The sequence below is a fragment of the Rhinopithecus roxellana genome, chromosome 10 (assembly GCF_007565055.1).
Source record: "Rhinopithecus roxellana isolate Shanxi Qingling chromosome 10, ASM756505v1, whole genome shotgun sequence".
NCBI lineage: Eukaryota > Metazoa > Chordata > Mammalia > Primates > Cercopithecidae > Rhinopithecus > Rhinopithecus roxellana.
The window spans coordinates 92,644,504-92,666,766 of record NC_044558.1 but is presented as its reverse complement, the minus strand read 5'-3'; the positions used below and the strand labels follow the sequence as shown (position 1 = coordinate 92,666,766).

At 53.1% G+C, this 22,263-nt stretch overlaps 1 protein-coding gene across 5 annotated transcripts in view; it reads right to left on the bottom strand.

The window, feature by feature from the left end:
* Positions 1-22,263, bottom strand: part of DDX54 (DEAD-box helicase 54) — a 28,167-nt gene that overhangs the window by 3,234 nt on the left and 2,670 nt on the right. For 2 of the 5 annotated variants that reach the window (XM_030938759.1, XM_030938760.1), the window contains exons 2-19: positions 19,965-20,094; positions 18,991-19,061; positions 18,204-18,392; positions 18,038-18,087; positions 16,122-16,163; positions 15,910-16,005; positions 14,124-14,245; positions 13,962-14,023; positions 13,727-13,858; positions 11,422-11,632; positions 8,956-9,090; positions 5,080-5,310; positions 4,923-4,996; positions 3,330-3,560; positions 2,400-2,542; positions 2,200-2,313; positions 1,345-1,449; positions 857-969 (exon numbers count right to left, since the gene is read on the bottom strand). In XM_030938759.1, the coding sequence (XP_030794619.1) occupies positions 857-969; positions 1,345-1,449; positions 2,200-2,313; positions 2,400-2,542; positions 3,330-3,560; positions 4,923-4,996; positions 5,080-5,310; positions 8,956-9,090; positions 11,422-11,632; positions 13,727-13,858; positions 13,962-14,023; positions 14,124-14,245; positions 15,910-16,005; positions 16,122-16,163; positions 18,038-18,087; positions 18,204-18,392; positions 18,991-19,061; positions 19,965-20,094 (2,251 nt within the window). The remainder of the gene's footprint in view (positions 1-856; positions 970-1,344; positions 1,450-2,199; positions 2,314-2,399; positions 2,543-3,329; positions 3,561-4,922; positions 4,997-5,079; positions 5,311-8,955; positions 9,091-11,421; positions 11,633-13,726; positions 13,859-13,961; positions 14,024-14,123; positions 14,246-15,909; positions 16,006-16,121; positions 16,164-18,037; positions 18,088-18,203; positions 18,393-18,990; positions 19,062-19,964; positions 20,095-22,263) is intronic. The other 3 variants (XM_030938761.1, XM_030938762.1, XM_030938763.1) reach the window with 2 other exon arrangements.

The following is a 22,263-nucleotide window of genomic DNA, read 5'->3' as shown; positions in this document are numbered from 1 at the left end:
CCGGCCTGTAAAATGGGTATTCACAGTCATCTTGCCTCCCAGGTCATGTGTGGCCTTCCAGGATAAAGCCTGCCCGCACCCAGCAAGTGGGAGCCCCTCCCTGACAGTAGCCCTTAAACACAGGCTCTGGCAGACAGAGCCGGCTTCAAATCCACCTTAGCCTTTTACTGGCTGAGGGACCCAGGCCAGATCAAAGAGGTCGAAGTCCTCAAATGACCAAATATTCTATTTGCCAACCCACATTTGGAGGAAGTATCTTCCTCAACATCCCCCGTGATCGCCTCCTCCCGGAACCAAAGCTGCTTCTGACTGCGTCTTTGGTGACATGAACTTCCCCACAGCATTGCTAAAAAGAACGTCACTCCTGAGGATGCCACAGGGGTTCAATTCATGCCCACTCTGTCAGGTCGAACCACAGGCAGATGCCATTTTTGCAGGTGAAAATGGCCCACATAGCAGCATTCCCACAAGGTTCCACCTCCCGAGTTCTCTAGGATTTTAGACAACAGGCTTAATAGATGAACAGGGCATCTACCAGAAGTCATCCCCGTGGCTTCATCTGTGAAGTGGACAGAGGTCGGGGACAAGGCACCTGAGGGGCACGGTGCTTCCCAGCGCCTGTCAGGTGATGCTCGTGACCATCAGAGACCGGGATAGTAGGAAGGGGGAAACTGTAGGTGTGGGGGTTGGGTGGGGGGATCATGGAGGGACCCAGGGTTTTGGCAGCATACCCCAACACACCGAGCTCTGGGGCTCCGCAGTAGCCCCTGCACCCGTGCCTCAGTGTTACCCTAATCTGACCATAACTGCTCTACCTACCTGTGCACCCATACTCCCCACCCTCCCTGGCTCTCACCTTGGCCACGGCCTCGCTTCCCACCTCTTCGCTCTGGGCCTCGCCGGTCAGATGCTCCTTCTTCGTCCGAGTCACGATCATCAATTTTCTGTTTCTGTTTCCACTTCTGATAGCTGGGAAACCTCGTTAAGGAAGCTGCGTGAAGCCTCTGGGATGGAAGAAGGCTCCTCCCCACACCGCCCCAGCAGACACAGTTCTGTTATCCCAGTCGCGGCTGAAGCTGCTCGGCCCCGCCCCCAGCACACAGGTCCCACTTATTGGAGATGCTGCTGCTGAAGCTGCTGGGCCCCGCCTCCAGCACAGGTCCCACTTATTGGAGATGCTGCTGCTGAAGCTGCTGGGCCCCGCCCCCAGCACAGGTCCCACTTATTGGAGATGCTGCTGCTGAAGCTGCTGGGCCCCGCCCCCAGCACAGGTCCCACTTATTGGAGATGTGGCTGCTGAAGCTGCTCGGCCCCGCCCCTCCCCGGCCACGCCCCTCAGGATACAGGTCTCGCTTGTAGGAGCTGTTGATGTAGCGGCCACTCTCTGTCTTAATCTTCTTCTTGTCTTCCTGTCCTGACTTTCCCACAAACCGCTTCTTCTTACGGTCCCTGCAGGAGAGGGAGTTGGGACGGCTGCCGTGGAGGGAAACGCTTGGAGTGCCGGTTCCCGCTCAGGGCCTGTCTCCTCACCCGACCCTCTTGTCAGGTTGTTGGAGCATTAAAGGAAAGCAGTGCAGCCATGTCTGGCATGCAGTTGGCGCTCAATAAAGGTCAGAGGACTGCCGCCAGCACTGGGGCCTGGCTCAGGGACAAGGGCCTCCTGGAGGATTTCCAATCCCCTCCCCCTTCCCAGCTGTGACCCTTGGTTGAGTCACACACATTCTCTAGACGTTAGAGTCCTCCTGAACAAATGGGTCCTGAGCCCTGTCTAGAAAGACTTGCCAGCAAAAAGGATAGACGGGGTCAAGATCTCTGTGGTGTGTGATCAAATCAAGGGGACAGGACAGCCAGGGGCCATCACACCTGCTGTGAGTGGTCACACGGGGGACAGCCAGGTCATAATCCGGGCTGTACAGGATCAGATGGGAGTGAGGACGTCAGGGAGTTCACCCTGCCTGCTGGCATGAGGGGCAGCTCACTCGCTCACTCACCCGGGGCATGGATGGGCGGCTCACTGGCTCACTCACCCGGGGCATGGATGGGCGGCTCACTCGCTCACTCACCCGGGGCATGGATGGATGGGTCACTTGCTCACTCCCCCCGGGCATGGATGGGCGGCTCACTCACCCGGGGCATGGATGGGCGGCTCACTCGCTCACTCACCCGGGGCATGGATGGGTGGGTCACTCGCTCACTCACCACTTGAGCTGCTGCCGGCCCCTCGTCAGGTTCTGGGCTTCGTCTCCCATCAGGTCCAGGACAGCGCCAGCCGCCTGCTGCTCGAAGGCTCCCCCTTCCCCGCTGATGCTCAGGCTGCAGAGGGAAAGTGGGAGACATAACTGGATTGATGGGATCCAGCAGACCCGCCTGCCCCACCCAGGACCCAGCCAGCCACTCACCCCCGCTCGCTGTCGAAGTCCTTGGGCCGGTAGGGGATGTAGAATTCCTGGTCCCGCTGCCAGGCCTCCTCCCTCCGCCTCTTGGCTCCCCTGTTGGGTCCTGACCGCTGCCGCTTCTGGCCCATGACCTCTGAGAAAATGTCCTGGCAGAACGCAGACCGAGGCCCAGCGTCATGCCTGTAGCCCCCTGGGGAGTCCCCACAGCCTCCCTACCCACCACCCTGGCCACAGGGGCCAGTGGCTTCCCGGGGACTTTCAAAGCTTCATTTTGCCATTTCTTAGCTGGGTGACAGTGTCTCCTGTGGGACCCTCAGTTTCCTCATCTGCACACACAGCTCAACCCCTGCCTCAGGGACCAGCAGAGGCAGGACAGCTAGGTGTGGCAGAGAGTGCCATCCAGGGGAGACCCAACTCCCCATTCCAGCTCCGCGCCCCAGGCTGTGTAACAGCTGGCCCTGCCCCTCTCTGCGCCTGGCCTGCTCTGAAAAACGTGGACTAGGTCAGGGGTCTCCAACTGGTCTTCTAGGCTACTGAACCCTCTGTCTAAACAAAACATGAGAGAGGGACATCCTGTGGGACACGCAGGCCCAAGACCCACCCACCAGGTGAATGGGACACTTCATGGTCCTCCCTCTGAGTGAGACTTCTGCACGTCTCACTGCAGAAGCCCTGATGTGTTTGGTGGCTGGTGATGCCCTGGACCCCACTGAGGGTGTCATGTTGTACACAGCTTCTCAGGCTAAAGATCTAGCCCCAGTTTTAAACGAAGGACAGTGGACAAGAACCATACCCCGACTCTGCAGATGGGAAGCTGACAGCATCCACCTCCATCCACTGCTCAAAGCCCCTAGAACAGCCTCACGGGCTGCTGCGACTTAGCCACCCCTTCCCTGTACCCCAGGTCCAGGGTCCCCAGGGTGGAACCTGTACCTCCACACTCTCTCCCGCCTCCTCCTCCTCCTCCTCCTCCTCCTCTTTCTCAGGCTGCTTCTCCTGCAGTGCTGGGCAGCTCGGGGCTGGGCCCACTGGGCCCTCCTGCTGCTCCTGCCTCCCCTGCTGTCCCTGCTGGAAGCGGGTGATGGCCTTGCAGTCCTTCTGCCGCTTGGCACGCATCACCTGACTGCACAGGTCTCGGCTGGAGGCGTTGATCTCAAATATAGTCTGTGGAGGGGACACCCAGTCCTTTGCCCATCAGCCTCCTACCCCTAACCCCACCCTTACCACTTGGTGGGCTCCCTATGGGCATTCTTCCCCAAGTCTTCCCCAGTGTCCAAGGTGGGCACTCTCATTATCTGCACTTCACAATTAGATAGACCCAGGCCAGGCGCAGTGGCTCATGCCTGTAATCCCAGCACTTTGGGAGGCTGAGGCAGGCAGATCACTTGAGGTCAGGAGTTCGACACCAGCCTGGCCAACACGGCGAAACCCCATCTGTGCTAAAGATACAAATATTAGCCAGGTGTGGTGGTGGGCACCTGTAGTCCCAGCTACTGATGAGGCTGAGGCAGGAGAATCACTTGAACCCAGGAGGCAGAGGTTGCAGTGAGCCGAGATTGCACCACTGCGCCCCAGCCTGGGTAACAGAGCGAGACTCTATCTCAAAAATAAAACAAAAACACAAAGAGAGACCCAGGCCAGGTACCATGGCTCACGCCTGTAATCTCAGCACTTTGGGAGGCTGAGGCAGGAGGATCACCTGAACCTAGGAGTTTGAGACCAGTCTAGGCAACATGGCACGACCTCATTTCTACAAAAAATAAAAAAAATTAGCCATGTGTGGTGGCATGCACCTGTAGTCCCAGCTACTCAGGAGGCTGAGATAGGAGGATCACTTGAGCCCAGGAGGTCAAGGATGTAGTGAGCCATGATTGCACCACTGCACTCCAGCCTGGGTGACAAAGTAAGACCCAGTTTCAAAAACAAACAAAAACAAAAACCCAGAGAGGGTGAGTAACCAGCCCATGGTCACACGCTAGGAAAAACCACAGCTTGTCAACCCAAGTCCATTAGACTTCAAAACCGGCGCTCTTAACCATGACAGCTCCTCTCCTGATCCCAGCTGGCTGGCAAGCTTACTCACTCCCGAGTAGGGTTTTCCTTTTGTGCATCCCCTTCCATATGCACAAGACGGGGTGCCTAATGGGAGTCAACAGTTGGGAAGGAGGGAAGGAAGCTCAGGAAAACCAGCTCTTCAGGCCTCTAACAGACCGGGAGCATGTCACTTCCCCTCGTGAACCATCTGTTAAGTGCTAGGGAATGGCTGCCCCATGCGACCTGCTGTGGGCCAGCAGGGATGGTTCCAGAACAAGGGGCATCTCAAGAGAGGCTGTCAGAGCCAAGGCTGCAGGTTAAGGAGATATAAGCTCAGATGAAAATCCCTGCTGGGGTCCTGCTAGGGGTCAGGACTGCAATCTGAGTCATGGCACCACCGTTGTCACTGTGTGACCCCAGGCCATGGGCCATCTGTCTCTGGCCTCCACTGAGCCAGGACTCAGAGCGTGGTCTCCGCCCGGCCCCACTCACCGCCCGGGAGCGGTAGTTCTTGATGCTGTCCACCAGCCTCAGCCGCTGCAGCTCCTCCTCCTCAAAACGTGAGCCTGGTGGGAAAGCAGTGAGGTGTCAGGCTGTGGGTGGGGTCAGTAAGACCCACCTGCCACCCCTGCCCTGTAGAAGGACTCACTGAAGAGGGGGTGCAGGCCCAGCCCCACAAGGTCCAGCTCCTTGGCCCTCTTGATGGACTCGGGTGAGGGCGCTGGGCGCGAGCGCACATACTGCTGCTGGGCGTTGTCGGCTACGCGGGCCAGGCCCCGTAGCTCCAGCGATGCCTCCAGGGTGCTCTGCAGGCCACTGTCCTCCTCGTCCACCACACTCTGTGGCACCCGACCCAGCATGCCATCCACACCGGCCGCACCTGCACCCCACACAGCACCTTGTCAGGGGTCTTTCAGCCTGTCCACTGCCCGACCACCATTCCTGGGTCTCACCCTGGCTCCAGAATCACAGGTAAATGGCTAAAAAATAATCACTGCAAAGAACACCAGCACTTACGGAGGAGCTAGAGAGCCAGACACTTGAATACACCGACAGGGGTCAACAAACTGCGGCCGGCCGGCCAGCTGCCTGCTGCTTCTGTAAATAGCTCTATGGGAGCACAGCTGCACTACTCGCTTATGCATGGTCTCTGGCTGTTTTTGCACTACAAGGCCAGGGTTGAAGAGCCACCCTGGATCACATGGCCCACAGAGTCTAGAATATGTACTATCTGGCTCTAAAAACAAAACTTTGTTGGCCGGGCACGGTGGCTCATGCTTATAATCTCAGAGTTCTGGGAGGCTGTGGCAGGAGGATCACTTGAGGCCAGGAATTAGAGACCAGCCTGAGCAATGTAGTGACCCTCCATGTCTACAAAAAAATTTAAAATTAGCCGGGCATGGTGGTGTGCACCTGTAGTCCCTCAACTACTCAGGGGGTGAGGCAGGAGGATCACTTGAGCCTGGGAGCCCAAGGCTGCAGTGAGCCATGATAGCGCCACTGTACTCCAGCCTGGGCGACAGAACAAGACTTTGTCTCTCTTAAAAACAAAAAGCTAAAACAAAAAACAACCAACAGCAACTTTGCTGACTCCAGCATTAGAAAGTCAATTTCCACAGCAACCCCGTTCTACAGATAAGAAAACTGAGGCTTAGTGAGGTTCAGTTACTACCAGGACTGTCACATGAGTCAGTTGCAGAGACAGGATTCAGTCTAGGAAGAGTCCATACTAGCAACAGCAATACTTATGGTAAAAAGTAACAGTAACAGTAAGAGCAGAGGATGCCGAGGACAGCCGGCGACAGAGGCTTCCTATGTGCAAGCTCTGTGCTGAGTCCATCACCATCATCTCCTTTACCTCACACCAAAAATATGAGGAAAGTACCTGCTTTCTTTTGTCATCACGTTCTGACTTTCTACTACAGAACATCTACAACTGTAAGCCAGGCACGGCGGCTCACACCTGTAATCCCAGCACTTTGGAAGCCTCCAGCACAGATGGAGAATCACTTGAGTGCAGGAGTTCAAGACCCAGCTGGGCAATATAGTGAGACCCCCATCTCCACAAAAGCTAAAAAATCATCCAGGCATGGTGGACCTGCCTGTATTCCCAGCTCCTCAAGAGGGTGAGGTAGGAGGACTGCTTGAGCCTAGGAGGTCAAGGGTGCAGTGAGCTGTGATCATGCCACTATACTCTAGCCTGGGTGACAGAGTGAGCCCCTCTCAAAAAAAAAAAAAAAAAAAAAAGGCAAAACGATGAAAGGAAAACACAAAAAGCTGAGGGAAGAGTGTGATGAACCTCATGGGCCCATCACCCACCGTCAATTACCAACATTTGGCCAATCTTGCAAGAAAGGTCCTGACGAGTCCATTTTAGAGATGAGGAAACTGAGGCTCCTGGTGGTTTAGAGATTTGCCCAGGGGCACATGGTGAGGGTCAGGGTCGGAAACCAAACCCTGCACTGGGTCAGGAGCCTGCCCTCTTCCCATCTCTCCAGATTAAGCAGGTGCTGGGCCCTGCTGACCCCTGGCTAGCTCTGGAGCAAAAGCAGGATGTCTCTCCCTAAAAGCTAACTGTACCGGGGGTGGTTTCTGCCTGGACATTGTGGGAGGCTCCTTCCCTCCCTCTGCCCCTCCCACACCCATGCACAGCTCTCAACCCAAAAGGTCGCAGATCTGTAAAGCCTGCACAGGGCTGCGTGCTGCCTCTAGCCCTGAGCAGGCCCCGGGTGCAGGGTCCATTTCCTCTGCTCCTGCCTGTCACTGGGCCCCTGGGGCTGCCGGGTGGGGCTGTGCTCACACCTCCCTCACTTGGCCCTTGCACTCTCAGCTTCGCCCCCAGGAAAATGCTTTGAAATGCCCCCTCCAATTCACCCCCCGTGGCGCCCAACTGAGGCTTCCACCTCCAAGTGACTGTACAGGCTGCCCCCGACCCCGGCCAGGCCCCACAGCCCTTTCCTGTGTCCTCGCATCTGACCTCAGACTCTCCACTGCGGTGTCTGCTTTCCAGCTGCCTCCAGGCATGGGCTGGGACACTGCAGGGCCACACGGTCACCTGAGGGGGCCGCAGCCTGGACAGAGATCACCACTGGCAGCCAAGAGTGAACAGCCGAGGAGGGGGCCCGGAGCTCTGAATCTTAGCTCCCCACCTTCCTGCGGTGTGCATGCGGGTAGGCCTGTCAGAGCCGTTCTCTCATCTGTGAAGCAGAGGTGATTGACAGCCCTCCCTCCAGCACAGATGGACAAATGAGACAAGATGTGTACAGGGCCCGGGAACCAGCAGGACTGCAGGTGGAAGCCCACAGTTGGAGGCCCATAGATGGAGGCCACGGTGATTCTCGTTGTCTGTCCCATGCATTCCCACTCTAGGGTGTATACAGAAATGTCCTGTGGGTGGCCGGGCACGGTGGCTCACACCTGTAATCCCAGCACTTTGGGAGGCTGAGGCGGGCAGATCACCTGAGGTCAGGAGTTCGAGACCAGCCTGGCCAACATGGTGAAACCCTGTCTCTACTAAAAATAAAAAATTAGCTGGGCGTGGTGGTGTGTGCCTGCAGTCCCAGCTACTCGGGAGACTGAGGCAGAAGAATTGCTTGAACCCAGGACGCGGATATTGTGGTGAGCCAAGATCGCGCCATTGCACTCCAGCCTGGGCAACAAGAGCGAAACTCTGTCTCAATCAATCAATCAATCAATCAATAAATAAATAAATAAATAAAGTCCTTTGGGCTTGGTCTAAAGGTGCCTCAGCCTCCCTCCCCGCCCCCTGTGCTCCCCTGAAAACTCAGTCAAGTATAGGGTCACACACTAGATGCCTGCAGGGGCTGGGCAGGCTATACCAACAGGAAGGGGAGGCAGGCAGGGGCTGCAGGGGACCAGGGAGCCTGTCTAATGGGGGCACCACAGCTTAGCACCCAGATCCAACCATTTCCTAGTAGATACCAGAAATCTGGATTGTTGTGGGAAATCCTGAGTTTAAAATAGAGGGATTAGCCAGGCACAGTGGCTTGCTTGAGCCTAGGAGTTGGACGCTGCAGCGAGCCATGACTGCACCACTGCACTCCAGCCTGGGCAAGAGTAAGACCCCGTCTCATTAAAAAATAAAAGGAATCAGTCGGGCGCAGTGACTCACACCTGTAATCCCAGCACTTTGGGAGGTGGGTGAATCACCTGAGGTCAAGAGTTCGAGACCAGCCTGGCCAACATGGTAAAACCTTGTCTCTACTAAAAATACAATAAAAAATTAGCCAGGCATCGGTAGTCCCAGCTACTTGGGAGGCTGAGGCAAGAGAATGGCTTGAACCTGGGAGGCAGAGGTTGCAGTAAGCCAAGATCACACCACTGCATCCCAGCCTAGGCAATAGAGCGAGACTCTGTCTCAAAAAATATGAAATAAAAATAAAATAAAATAAAATAAAATAAGGAATCTTCTCCTGGAGTCAAACCCAGCCCCACCTCTTCCCACAGCCAAAACAGGGTCCATGAACTCTATGGGGACCCCTAACCCCACCCAGCCTCCGCTCACCTGAGGGGTCCTCGAGGGGTCGGGCAAGGGCAAGGGAGCGGCCCAGGAACAGGTGCAGATCCAGCAGGTAGGGGATTTCGTCAGGGGCCACCAAGGAGTAGGCTGTGCCACTTCGGCCAGCCCGAGCCACACGGCCTGCAGCAAGGAGACGTTCAAGCTTAATTAAGCAAACTAGAAGAACCTGGACCTAGCATGAGTCCCACAGACCAGATCCTGAGCGGGTGAGCCTGGCCAGGCCTCGAACTCGCATAGCTGCTCTCCCCACCTACGCACAGGGAAGTTCAATCATGGTCCCTGGGTTGATCTGTGAGAGTGTGGCCGAGCTGACACAGTGCTCTGGGAGACTAGCAGAAATACAGCAAGGGCCTGCTCATGAGCATGATCAACTCTTCAGTGCCCCCACTTTTGAGAATTCCCCCCAAAGATGCAAAGATTCACACACAAGGAGGTTTAGTGTGGCCCTGACTAGGAGAGCACCAAGTTGGGAACTAAAGGTTCAAGGATAGAGGACTGGTTAAGTGAATTAGCTGATGGCCACACAGTGGGGAATTAAACAGCTCAGAAAAAGAGTGGGCAAACTGCAGCCTACAGGGCCAGGCTAGTGGCACACGCCTGCAATCACAGCACTTTGAGGGGCTAAGGCAGGAGAATCACTTGAGGCCAGGAGTTCAAGAACAACCTGGGCAAAATAGCAAGACTCCGTGTCTACAAAAAATGAAAATTAGCCAAATGTGGTGGTGTGTGCCTGTAGCCCTAAGTACTTGGGAGGCTAAGCTGGGATGATTGCTTGGATCTGGGAGTTCAAGCTTACTGTGAGCTATGACCATGCCACTGCACTACAGCCCAAGCAACAGAGTGAGATCCTGGCCCCCTGCTTGTCTGTGTAAATAAAGATTTATTGGAACACAGCCACACTCATTTGTCTATGTAAATGAATAGGCAGCATTCACACTACACCAGCAGAGATGAACGGTTATGACAGAGACAGTATGGTCCACAAAGCCTAACGTTTCATGTCTAGCCCCTTACAGAAAAGATGTGCCAACCCATCACAGAATGACATTTCACAGTAAACAAAAAACATTCGCTATGTGTGGTGATGTAAAAAGAAAAAAACAAAAAGCAAGTTATAAAAAAGAGCACCCAATATGATTGCAATTTTGCATGCTGGCACTGCTGGTCTTGTGAGGCACAAGAAATTCCCTTTGCAGGGGTCCTGGGGACCTCTCTAGGGACATGCAGAACCAGCCCTCCACACAGTAACAAAAACTAGGGGACAGCAGACAGCAACAAGAGGGAAGTATGCCCACCATATGACATTTATGAATTAAAAGAAGGCAAAGAAAGTAGAGTAACAGTTACCAGGGGCTATGGGAGGGGAACAAGGAGATTTTGTCTGATGGGTAGAGCTTCAGTTTTGCAAGATGAAAAAGTTCTGGGGCTGAGCATGGTGGCTCACGCCTGTAATCCCAGCACTTTGGAAGGCTGAGGCAGGCGGATCACTTGAGGTTAGAAGTTCAAGACCACCCTGGCCAACATGGTGAAATCCCCGTCTCTACTAAAAACACAAAAACTTAGCCGGGCGTGGTGGCAAGCACCTGAAATCCCAACTACTTGGGAGGCTGATGCAAGAGAATAGCTGGAACCCGGGAGGTGAAGGTTGCAGTGAGCCGAGATCATGCCACTGCACTCCAGCCTGGGGGACAGACTCCATCTCAAAAAAAAAAAAAAAAAAAAAAAGGTTTTGGGGACAGATGGTGGTGATGGTTGCACAATGTGAACACACTCAATGCCACTCCACTGCACACTGGGAAATGGCAAAATGCTGAATTGTATGCTATGTCTACTTTACCGCAACTTAAAATAGAAACATCAGAAGAATGGACGCACACCAAAATGACGGCCATGTCATCAGAGAGCAACGGGGGACAGCGATCTCTGAAATGAGACCACAGCTGCTCCGTGACTTACAAACGGCTGTGTCTCAATAAACCCAACAGCCGTCAAAAACACACTCACTGCATCTAACCCACTAAACATCACGGCTCAGCCAGCCTGCCTTGAACATGCTCCAAACACTTCCATTAGCCTACCCTTAGGCAAAATCATCCCACACATAGCCGATTTTAAAATAAAGTGTTGAATATCTCATGTAACTTATTGAATCTGTACTGAAAGAAAAAAATAGAATGGTTGTATGGGTGCTATTGTAAAGTCAAAAAAACCATAAGCTGAATAATTGGGTTTTTTTTGTTTTTTTGAGACAAGATCTTGCTCCGTCACCAGGCTGCAGTGCAGTGGCACAATAGGGAGTTTGAGACCAGCTTGAACAATACAGCAAGGCTCTGTCTCTAAAACAAGCCCACAGCCACCCCATATGCAGCGTCAGGAGTTAAGCCTTGTACCCTCGGCTTCTGCCAGGATCCGGCACCCCTGCTGCCCCAGGGCCAGCCACGGGCCGCTTACCCACACGGTGCAGGAAGAGCTTGCCCTTGGCAGGGAAGCTGTAGTTGATGACATTGTCCAGCAGCGGGATGTCCAGGCCCCGGGCGGCCAGGTCAGTCACAATGAGGGCGGAGCACTTGCCAAGCGTGAATTTGGCAAGGTTGATCTTGCGGGCTGTCGGGTCTAGGGCACTATAGATGTGGGCACAACTCACCCGCTGGGTCGTCAGCAGCTGCTCAGAGCAAACATGGTAACAAAGTGAGAAGGAGACTTGGAGGAGAAAGGAAAGGAAGCCAGGCCATGGTGGGGGACGGGCACTAAGGTGCAGAGAAAAGACCACGGGTTCTGGAGTCTGGCACCCTTGGTCTGAATCCCAGCTTGCTGGGTGACACCAGTTTGGGGAGGAATGGAGCTTACAACACCTCCCACCTCTCTGCAGGGCTGTCTGAGGATCAGAGATGATGTGTGCAGAGGGCCCTCTCAGGGAAGCTGCAAATGCCACCTCAGTGCACAGGCCTTATCCTGATTCTGCTACAAACAAGCTGTGTGACCTTGGGCAAGTTACCAAACCTTTCTGTGTCTCATTTTCCTCATCTGTACGAATAACTGCCCCTTCTTTGTAGCCTTATTATGAGGATCACATGAGTCAGTATACACAGTGCTGAGAACAGAGTCTCAACACAGGACACTCATGACAGCGCTAGCTGTTCTTTACAGATTACTATTTAAACTGGGCATGGTGGCTCACGCCTGTAATCCCAGCATTTCAGGAGACCAAGGCTGGAAAATCACTTGAGCCCAGAAGCTCAAGACTAGCCTGGGTAACACAGCAAGACACCATCTCTACAGAAAAATAAAAATAAATAAGTAATGAGCTGGCATGGTCAGGCATGCCTCGTGCCTAGAGTCCCAGGTACTTGGGAGGCTGAGGTGGGTGGATCACTTGAGCCCAGAAGGCAGAGGCTGCAGTAAGCCATGATCATGCCACTACACTCCAGCCTGGCCAAAGGAGCAAAACTCTTGTCTCTAAAAAAAACTATTTAAAAATTACTATTTTGGTCTTATTCACTGGTGACCCCAGCAGCTGCAGAGGGAGCGTTGTTAACTGTGTGTGGAGTAAGTGAAACCCAGTGAACCATGTCCTCAGAGAACAGACCCAGGTGTAGCTGACGGGGAGGCAGGCACTGACAGAAAGGGGCCCCCCTGCCTTCTGGGGCAGTGACTCCCCAGGCTTTGACCCAGGCGAGGGTCACACAGGGATAACACATATGAGAAAACTCTTTGAGCCACTCACACATGCTAACAGCACTTCACACAGCTTACTACATGCAGGTCACGCCTCAATCGTAAGAAGTCAAACAAACCAAACACTAAAAATCTACAGGAAAATGACAGGATGGCAGGGACAGGTTTCAAAATAACCCAGATGGTAAGGGGAAATAACCGATGAAGGTCAAGACCAGCTATGAGCTGATAACAGTTGTACCTAGATAACGAGTACCCAGGAGTTCATCATATTATTTTCTGATCTTAGTATGTCTTTGAAATTTTCTCACAATAAAAAGTTTAGGCCAGGCGTTGTGGCTTACACCTGTAATCCCAGCACTTTGAGAGGCTGAGATGGGCAGATCACTTGAGGTCAGGAGTTCAAGACCCGCCTCGCCAACACAGCAAAACCCTGTCTCTAAGAAAAATACAAAAATTAGCAGGCATGGTGGTGCCTGAAGTCTCAGCTACTCACGAGGATGAGGCAGGAGAATCACTCGAACCTGGGAGGTGGAGGTTGCAGTGAGCTGAGATTGTGCCACTGTACCCCACCCTGGGCGACAGAGTGAGATGTCATTTCCAAAGAAAAAAAAAAAAAGAAATGTTTTCATAGTAAAAAGTTTAGGCTGGGTGCAATGGCTCATATCTATAATCCCAGTACTATAGGAGGCTAAGGTGGGAGGATCACCTGAGCCCAGAAGTTCAAGACCAGCTTGGGCAAATGAGTGAGAACCTGTCTTTACAACATACAAAAATAAGCAACAAATTAGCTGGGCATGGTGACAAGCGCCAGAAGTCCCAAGTACTCGGGAGGCTGAGGTGGGAGGACTGTTTGCGCCTGGAAGGTCAAGGCTGCAGTGAGCCGCGATTGTGCCACTGTACTCCAGCCTGGATGGCAGAGCCAGGTTCCGTCTCAAAAAATAAAAATAAAAATGACCATCTTGAGCCCAGGCCCAGGTTCCTGGTCCACTCTCATGCTGCCCTCTAGTGACCGCATAGGGAACTGCAGCTCCAAACTCCAGCTAAAGGAGGTGCCCGTCCCACTCAGGACCGGGCTCACCTCAGTGAGGTACTCGGCATGGTGCTTCGTGGCCACAAACACCACGGTCTGGTCCTGGGGTCGCACCACGTTGCGCAGCAGGTGGAGCAGCACGGCAGCCTTGGTGTCCTCCCGCACGAGGAAGAAGGAGGTCTGTGGGGAGAGGGCATCACGAGTTGGCTTTCGGGATCCTGGCCCAGAGCCTGTAGGGCCCACCTGGACACACCCTCCTGGGACAGGACAGGTGCAGCCTCACCTTCAGCTGCTCATTGAGCTTGGTGTCCACGTCAAGCCGGATGAGCACAGGCTCTGTGAGGCCTGCAGGAGACGTGGGGGAGAGTAGGAGTGTCGCAGAGGGACTGGACCCCCAGGCCCCAGCCCCACCCCCAGCCCCCACCTCCACCCCCAGCTCACGCACCAGCCCGGGCAAATTCCACCAGCAGTTTGGGCAGCGTGGCGGAGAATAACACCGTCTGGTGGCCCCCGGGGAGGCGGGCGATGATCTCCTGCAGCTGCTCTGCAAAGCCCATTTCAAAAAGCCTGGAAGGGTAGAGGGCAAGACCGGGTCAGAGGGGGCCTCCACTCCCTGGAGTTCCAACCTCAGCCATCCTTGTCCCCACAACTTCTGCGGTGTCCCAGGGCTCTTCTCTCTAACTCAGCCCACTCACACTTTATCGCGTGACTTCATCCTAATCAACAATAACCTTGAAATCTGGAATCTGTCTCGGTTATGTGCTTACAAACTCATGCTGAAATAATCAACAGCAGCCCAGGCTGGCTGCAGGGGGTCAGGCCTGTAATCCCAGCACTTTGAGAGGCCAAGGTAGCAAGAGCTTGAGAACACCCTAGGCAAGACCCCATCTCTACAAAAAATAAAAAATTAGCTGGGGCCGGGCACGGTGGCTCACGCCTGTAATCCCAGCACTCTGGGAGGCTGAAGCAGGTAGATCACCTGAGGTCAGGAGATCGAGACCATCCTGGCTAACACGGTGAAATCCCGTCTGTAATAAAAATACAAAAAAAATTAGCCAGGCGTGGTGACAGGCGCCCGTAGTCCCAGCTACTCGGGAGGCTGAGGCAGGAGAATGGCATGAACCCGAGAGGCAGAGCTTGCAGTGGGCCGACATCACACCACTGAACTCCAGCCTGGGTGACAGAGCAAGACTCCATCTCAAAAAACAAACAAACAAACAAAAAAACAATTAGCTGAGCATGGTGGCGCATGCCTATACTCCCAGCTACTCAGGTTAGGCTAAGGTGGGTGGATCCCTTGAGCCTGGGAGGTCGAGGCTGCAGTGAGCCATCATCACACCAGACTAGCCAACAGAGCAAGACCCTGTCACCATCAATCAATCAATGATAGCAGTCCCTCCCCCCTTCCTCCACCTCCCCCTCCCCAACTCTACCAGGGAGGGTTCTAAGTACTTTACAAGTATCAAGTCTTCAGGTCCTCACAACACCCCTGGGAGGTACATGCTACTTTATCCCCATTTTGCAGTTGAAGCAGCCAAGGCCCAGAGATGCCCAGTGATTTGCCCAAATTCAGAGCTGAAGTTGCAGAGCTAGGACTGGATCCCACTCCTGTCTGGCTCCTGAGTCCATGCTCTCAACTTTGTGCTTTTAAAAAAATATCACTGAAATCCCATGTTAGGGGCCGGGCACTGTGGTTCGTGCCTGTAATCCCAGTACTTTGGGAGGCCGAGGCGGGTGGATCACCTGAGGTCAGGAGTTCAAGACCAGCCTGGCCAACATAGTGAAACCCCATCTCTACTATAAACACAAAATTAGCCGGGCGTGGTGGCGTATGCTTGTAACCCCAGCTACACAAGAGGCTGAGGCAGGAGAATCACTTGAACCTGGGAGGCGGAGGTTGCAATGAGCCAAGATTGTGCCATTGCACTCCAGCCTGCGTGACAGAGCGAAACTCCATCTCAAAAATAAATAAATAAATAAATAAATCCCATGTTAGATGTCCTATTATTCATTTCAATACTCCTGAAATGAAAATTATAAATATTGGTCAGAGAGTCCCACAGACGAGCTCCAGCACCACTTATGAGGAGGTCTGCAGCCCACATCTGGGGAGACACTGCTTCGATCTTGGCCACACGGGTCTCTCCCGGCAGAGCCTTCCTCTGGTTGACCTCTCTGCCTCTGCTTTCCCAGTTCAGACACAAGTGCTCAGGGCTGACCTGAAGCCTTACCGGTCGGCTTCATCGAACACCACGTATTCCACACTCTGCAGCTTCAGGTTCATTTCCACAGCCACATGCACCAACCGTCCGGGCGTGGCAATAATTCTGGAAGACGGTGCACAGGCCAGGTGACCCCAGGGCCAGGGCCACCACCATAGTTCTCTTACACCCCCACCACTGGGAAGGGACCTCAGGGAGTCATCCCCAATCCACAAACTCACATGTCGGGATTTTCGTGCAGGGCTGCAAACTGGTCTTCCATTCTAGAGAGGAGAGAAGGGTTTTAGCTTGATAGAACAGGTCTCCGGTTTCCCTTCCCATAACCAAACGTCCAGGTGAGGCTGCACACCCCAACCCCAGGAACACAGACCCGAGCCTTGGAACTGAGGAAAGGCCAGTGCTGAGGTATGAGGCAAAGGCATTGCCCTGACAAGAGATACAAGCTGAAATATTCAAAAGAACGGTTATAACAGAGTTCCCCCGAAGAGATGGGCTCAACTACAGACCTCAATTCACTCCTTCTGTTGGTCCAGATAGCAACAAAGCTGCCTTCTACCCACAGCGCCCCCAGCAACTAACCCTGGAACTACCAGCTCCAACTATAACTCAGGTTCCCCGGATCTCTGTCAGCTCTCGTCCTTAAACCCTTTGGGCACACATCCCTACTTTTAGTCCTCCTCTGAAGCACCCTTGGGATACCTGTAGGAGCCAGGGTAGTCCTGGGCCAGGACTAGCCCAGGGAGGCCTTTCTGACAATCACAAACTTTAGAAAGAATAAATGACAATGGAGACAAAAGCACTGAAAAGCAAACTCTCTGAGAATCAAGAGTGTTAATAGCAGCATCCTTAAACTTTCTCCCTTAAAGGGGCTGCTCTTTAAGGGAGAAACTGTGGGATAAGGCATGGAATGAGGCAGGAGACTGCATTCTGATCCCAGCTCCACTATGGAATCACTGCCTGGCTCTAACCTGTCACTTCCTCATTTTGCTCATCTGTAAAACAGGTGTGGCACCTACTACCTAGGAAGGGTGGTACATGCACATCAGACGATAATACAGCTTACGAATCTGAGCTATTACAAATATCTCTCAATTCCTGTGCTTTCTGCTTCCAAACAGCCCACAGCCAGGCATGGTGGCTTATGCCTGTAATCCTAACACTTTGGGAGGCCAAAGCAGCAGATCGCTTGAGCCCAGGAATTCAAGACCAGCCTAAGCAACACGGCGAGACCTCATCTCTACAAAAAATATAAACATTAGCTGGGCGTGGTGGTGCACACCTGTAGTGCCAGCTACTGGGGAGGCTGACGTGGGAGGATCACTTGAGCCCAGGAGGCTGAGGCTGCTGTGAGCTGTGAGTGCGCCACTGCACTGCAGCCAGGGTGACAGAGCGAGACCCTGTCTCAAAATAAACAAACAAAAAACAAAAACAAAAACCAAGCCCACAATTAGGCATATGAAAATAGATACACCTGTCTATCCGGTGAGCTGGCGACTCTATTTCAGGAGCACCAGAACTTCTGAGTGGCAGTGCTTCTGTGGACAATTTATTTTAATATTTTATTGCAGGATTTCCTTAGTTGGTTTTTTTTCTTAAGCCAGTCAAATTTAGCAATGAGGGGTTGTACACCAACTTTAATGATGCTAATGTTGGTAAGTTCTGATAACCTGCTACCACGGGACCAGCCTTACTGGGTTTTTGTTTTGTTTTTTCTTTTTCTTTTGAGACGGAGTCTCGCTCCGTCACCCAGGGTGGAGTGCAGTAGTGCCAGCGCGGCTCACTGCAGCCTCTACCTCCCGGCTTCAAGTGATTCTCCTTTCTCAGTCTCCACTGTAGCTGGGATTACAGGCATGCACCACCACACCCAGCTAATTTTTGTATTTTTAGTACAGACAGGGTTCCACTATGTTGGTCAGGCTGGTCTCGAACTCCTGACCTCAGGGGATCTGCCTGCCTCAGCCTCCCAGAGTGCTGGGATTACAGGCATTTGCCACTGGGCCCAGTCTGTTGGTTTTTTTGAATGAGCACAGAAGCTGCCATTATTAATAAGCAACAGAGCTAAATCAAACTAATGTCCTGAAGACACAGAGATGTGCCTGCATGGTGGTGACCCTGGCATGGGGTGCAGGGACCTTACCTGTCTCCACCCAGGATCAGGGCAGTCTTGAGGCCAGTGAACTTGCCTAGCTGAGAAGAGAAAGTGATTGAGAGAGGGCAGGGGTGAGATGACAGCATACTTGTGGCCTCTGTGCCCGGTCCCAAGTCAGCCCTCGCCTCCCACCTCTCCCTAAGCCCACACACACCTCCTTAGTGAACTTCAGGGTCTGCAGGGCCAGCTCTCGGGTGGGCGAGAGGATGAGGGCACGGGCCCCAGTCTGGGCACTGTGGGTCTTGAGCCGCTCGAACATGGGGAGGAGGAAGCAGGCCGTCTTGCCACTGCCCGTCCGGGCCATGGCCACCACGTCCTTGCCATCCAAGATCACTGGGATGGTCTGGAGGGGCACAAGCAGGGAAGGTCAGGGTCAGCTCCTCCCAAACACCACATGATCCAGAGCTTCAAGGTCCTGAGGAGTGGGCGTGCTACAGATCTCAGTGAATGGGCAGGCACCTGTCACCCAGCCCTAAGCCTATTCTTGCTCATTCTTTCAAAAGCCTGTTAGCACGCCTCCAAGGATAAGCGGCTCACTACCCCAACTCTTTCCATTGCTGGAACACCCTTCTTCAGGCGGAGCAGACTCTACCTCCCGTCCAGTCCTCCTCAGCACCCCAGAGAGATGGCTCCCACTGGGTGAAGCATCTGAGAACAAGAATCATAATCCCTGGATGATAATAGGTGGCTGTGAGCTGCCTGAGCTGAGGCTTAGCTATGAGAAGCCTCTGGGAGGCTCAACTGGCAGAAAGGCCCAGAGTCTCTGCTCAGCTCGGCCCAACTTTCTCCACCGAGGAAGTGGGCACGCTAGCTGGGGCTTCAGCAGAGTAAAGGGGGCAAGAGATGTGACAGCTGGGACAAGGGGTGGCTGTCAAGGGGCCAGACAAGAGGGCCATGTCACTCCTCCCTGGCCCTTACCCGTGGACCGCCCCACCCCTCACCTTCCTCTGGATGGGCGTCGGCACCTTGTACCCCTTCTTCATGATGCCTTTGAACACCGGGTAGCTTAGGCCTGGGAGAGACACGGAACTGTCAGGGGGCCGAGGGAGTCCCCGCAGCACCAACCCCAGAGAACTTTACAGGACAAACGACAGCTTCATCAACAACAAACAAGAAAAAAAGCAATAAAGCAGAAACTGAAAGGTGAAATGAGACTTAGGAGACAGATGTGACTGGGGCACCTGAACCTTATTTGCTTTTCTGATGTGAACCCACTCTGGATGTCACGAGACAGCAGGGATCTCTGAATGCTAATGGGGTCTTAGATGACACTGAGAAGCTGTGCCTTTGTTTTAGGGTGGTAAGGTCCTGCGCCTCTCAGAAGTGTGTGCGAACACAATGAGGATGTCTGGAACGAAATTCAGAATCACCCAGGTGGTGGCAAGGGACAAGAGGGTGAGGGCCTGGATGGGAGCTCGCTTTGTTGCTCACGCTGGACTTGAACTCCTGGCCTCAAGTGATCCCACCTCTGGCTCCCCAAACGCTAAGATTACAGGCATGAGCCACCGTACCCGGCACTCATCTTGATAGTTAAATCCTCGGTCTAGCTGCTACTGATTTGTAAAGAGTAACAGTCAGGCTTTAATTCCGGCCAGCCAGGTGTCCCCACACCACCAACCTATTCCATCCTTTCCCTCCTTCTGAAATGCCCCTCTGCATGCAGTAAGTCCCCGACTGTCTTTGCCTGTTCCTGCATCTATATCGCCTTTCCCAAGGCCTGTTCTAATTGCCCTCTCCTATGTCAGGCCCACTGCCCCGCTAGAAGGCCCTGAATGACTGGGAGACCAGATCTGCTACCCTAGTCTACCCAACCACAGTGCTGGGCCCAGAGTGGACATCAGTGATGGAGTGCAGAGGTGGGGTCGATCCCCAGCTGCCGCTCCCGCAAAGTCCCCGATGCCAAACGTGCACCCACCCATGGACTGGAAGCCTCCAGATTTCTTCTTTTTCTTGTTCTGGGTACGCACCATCTCCCGGGTGTCCGGCTCCACATCTGAGGTGCATTCCGAGGTGGGAAAGGTGGGCAGGGATCTGCCGGGTCCCAGCTGGGAGGGAAGAACAGAGAGGGAGTGTCATTCCAGGCACAGTGGGACCACAGGGGGCAGGAAAGGGGGCTGTGCTGTTGCCCTCTCTCCCCGATTCAAGCCAATGATGCTTCCGCCAGATCATGTCACTTTTTTGCTAGTAAGTTCTCCTTTGGCTGGGCCAGGACAGGACAGAAGTCTGGAGTGGGGTCTGCAGATAGACTGTCTCGGTTTGAATCCCAATCCTGTCACTTACCAGCTGTGAGACCTGAGGGAAGGGACTTAATCTCCCTGAGCCTGTGCTTCCACAGCTGCAGAATGGGGACAACAAGCAAAGGCCTCCCAGGGTGCTGTGAAGATCATATATATGGGTGAGTGTCAAACTTAGAAAGGTGCTTAGAAACGTGGTGGTATTATCACTATCATCATCACCACCATCAAAGCCCTCAAAATTAAATACCTGGCTGGCGCAGTGGCTCATGCCTGTAATCCCAACACTGGGAGGTCAAGATGGGCAGATCACCTGAGGTCAGGAGTTCAAGACCAGCCAGGCCAACATGGTGAAACCCCATCTACTAAAGTACAAAAATTAGACAGCCATGGTGGTATGTGCCTGTAATCCCAGCTACTCAGCAGGATGACGTGGGAGGATCACTTGAACCCGGGAGGTAGAGTTTACAGTGAGCCGAGATCACGCCACTGCACTCCAGCCTGGTCAACACAGCAAGACTCTGTGTCAAAATAACAATAATAATAATAAAAATAAAAATTAGCCAGGTATGGTCACTTGCACCTGTAGTCCCAGATACTCAGGAGGCTGATGCAAGAGGCTCACTTGAGCCCAGGAGATGGAGGCTGCAGTGAGGCATGATCTCACCACTGCACTCCAGCCTGGGTGATAGAGAGAAACCCTGTCTCAAAAAAAAAAAAAAAGTAAACACACTTTTTTTTTTTTAAGAGACAGGGTGTCACTCTGTCACCCAGGCTGGAGTACAGTGGTGCAGTAATGGCTCACTGCAGCCTTGAACTCCTAGGCTCAAGTGATTCTCCCACCTTAGACTTCTGAGTAGCTGGGACTATAGGCGTATACTACCACACCTGGCTAATTTTTTTTTTTTTTTTTTTGGTAGAGATGAGGTCTTACTACATTGCCCAGGCTAGTCTTGAATTCCTGGCTTCAAGCATTCCTCCCTTCATGGCCTTCCAAAGTGTTGGGATTACAGGCATGAACCACCACACCCAGCCCCTAAATACTTTAAAGAGCCAATCGAAATGCCTACTATGTGTGAAGTACTAGACTTTTCCAAGCTCTCCCGCCCCTACCCCCACCCCACCAGCCGCCAACCAATCTCCTTTCTGATCTCTGGTCTGTCTTGTGCCTGGCCTCCTTTCTGCTCACCCAGGACCCACTTTTCCTGGCACAGCTAAATCCAATACAGACACCTCTTCTGGGGAACCTTCTTGGACTCCAGGGCTGCCCCCTTTCTCTTAAAAATAACATTGATGGCCAGGCGCAGTGGCTCACACCTGTAATCCCAGCACTGGGAGGCTGAGGTGGGTGGATCATTTATTTGAGTCCAGGAGTTTCGACACTAGCCTGGGCAACATGGCGAAACCCCATCCTTACCAAAAAAATTTTTTTAAAAAAAAGCATTTAAGGAACAGCAATTCATAAGAGTGGCTGAAACTTACAAGGCCATATACTGTAAGCTAGGTGCTGCTCTGAGAATTCATACAAATTAACCCACTTAATCCTCACAACAATCTGAAGTGGGTACTATTGTTCTGTCCATTTTACAGAGAAGGAAACTGAGGCACAGAGATAAAGTGATGTGCCCAAGGTCACACAGCCAGCAGGTAGTGGGTAAGGGATGTGAACCCTGGCTTCAGAGACTGTGTTCTTTTCACTGTGACCCTCTAAAGTTGACTACAATCCTCTAGGGCAGAGCCATGGTCTGTCTTGAACGGTCTGCAAGTTTAGAACAACGGTTTTTACATTTTAAGGAGTTGCAGGAAAGGAAAAAGAAATCAAACAAAAAAGACAGTAATCTTATATGGCCCAATAAAACCTAAAAAAAAGATTTACCATCTGGTCCTTGATAGGTCGGTCAACCCCTGCTCTAAGCACATGAAAACAAGGTGCCTGGGACACATAGGCACCTGCAATAGCTACTGAACAGCATGTATGAA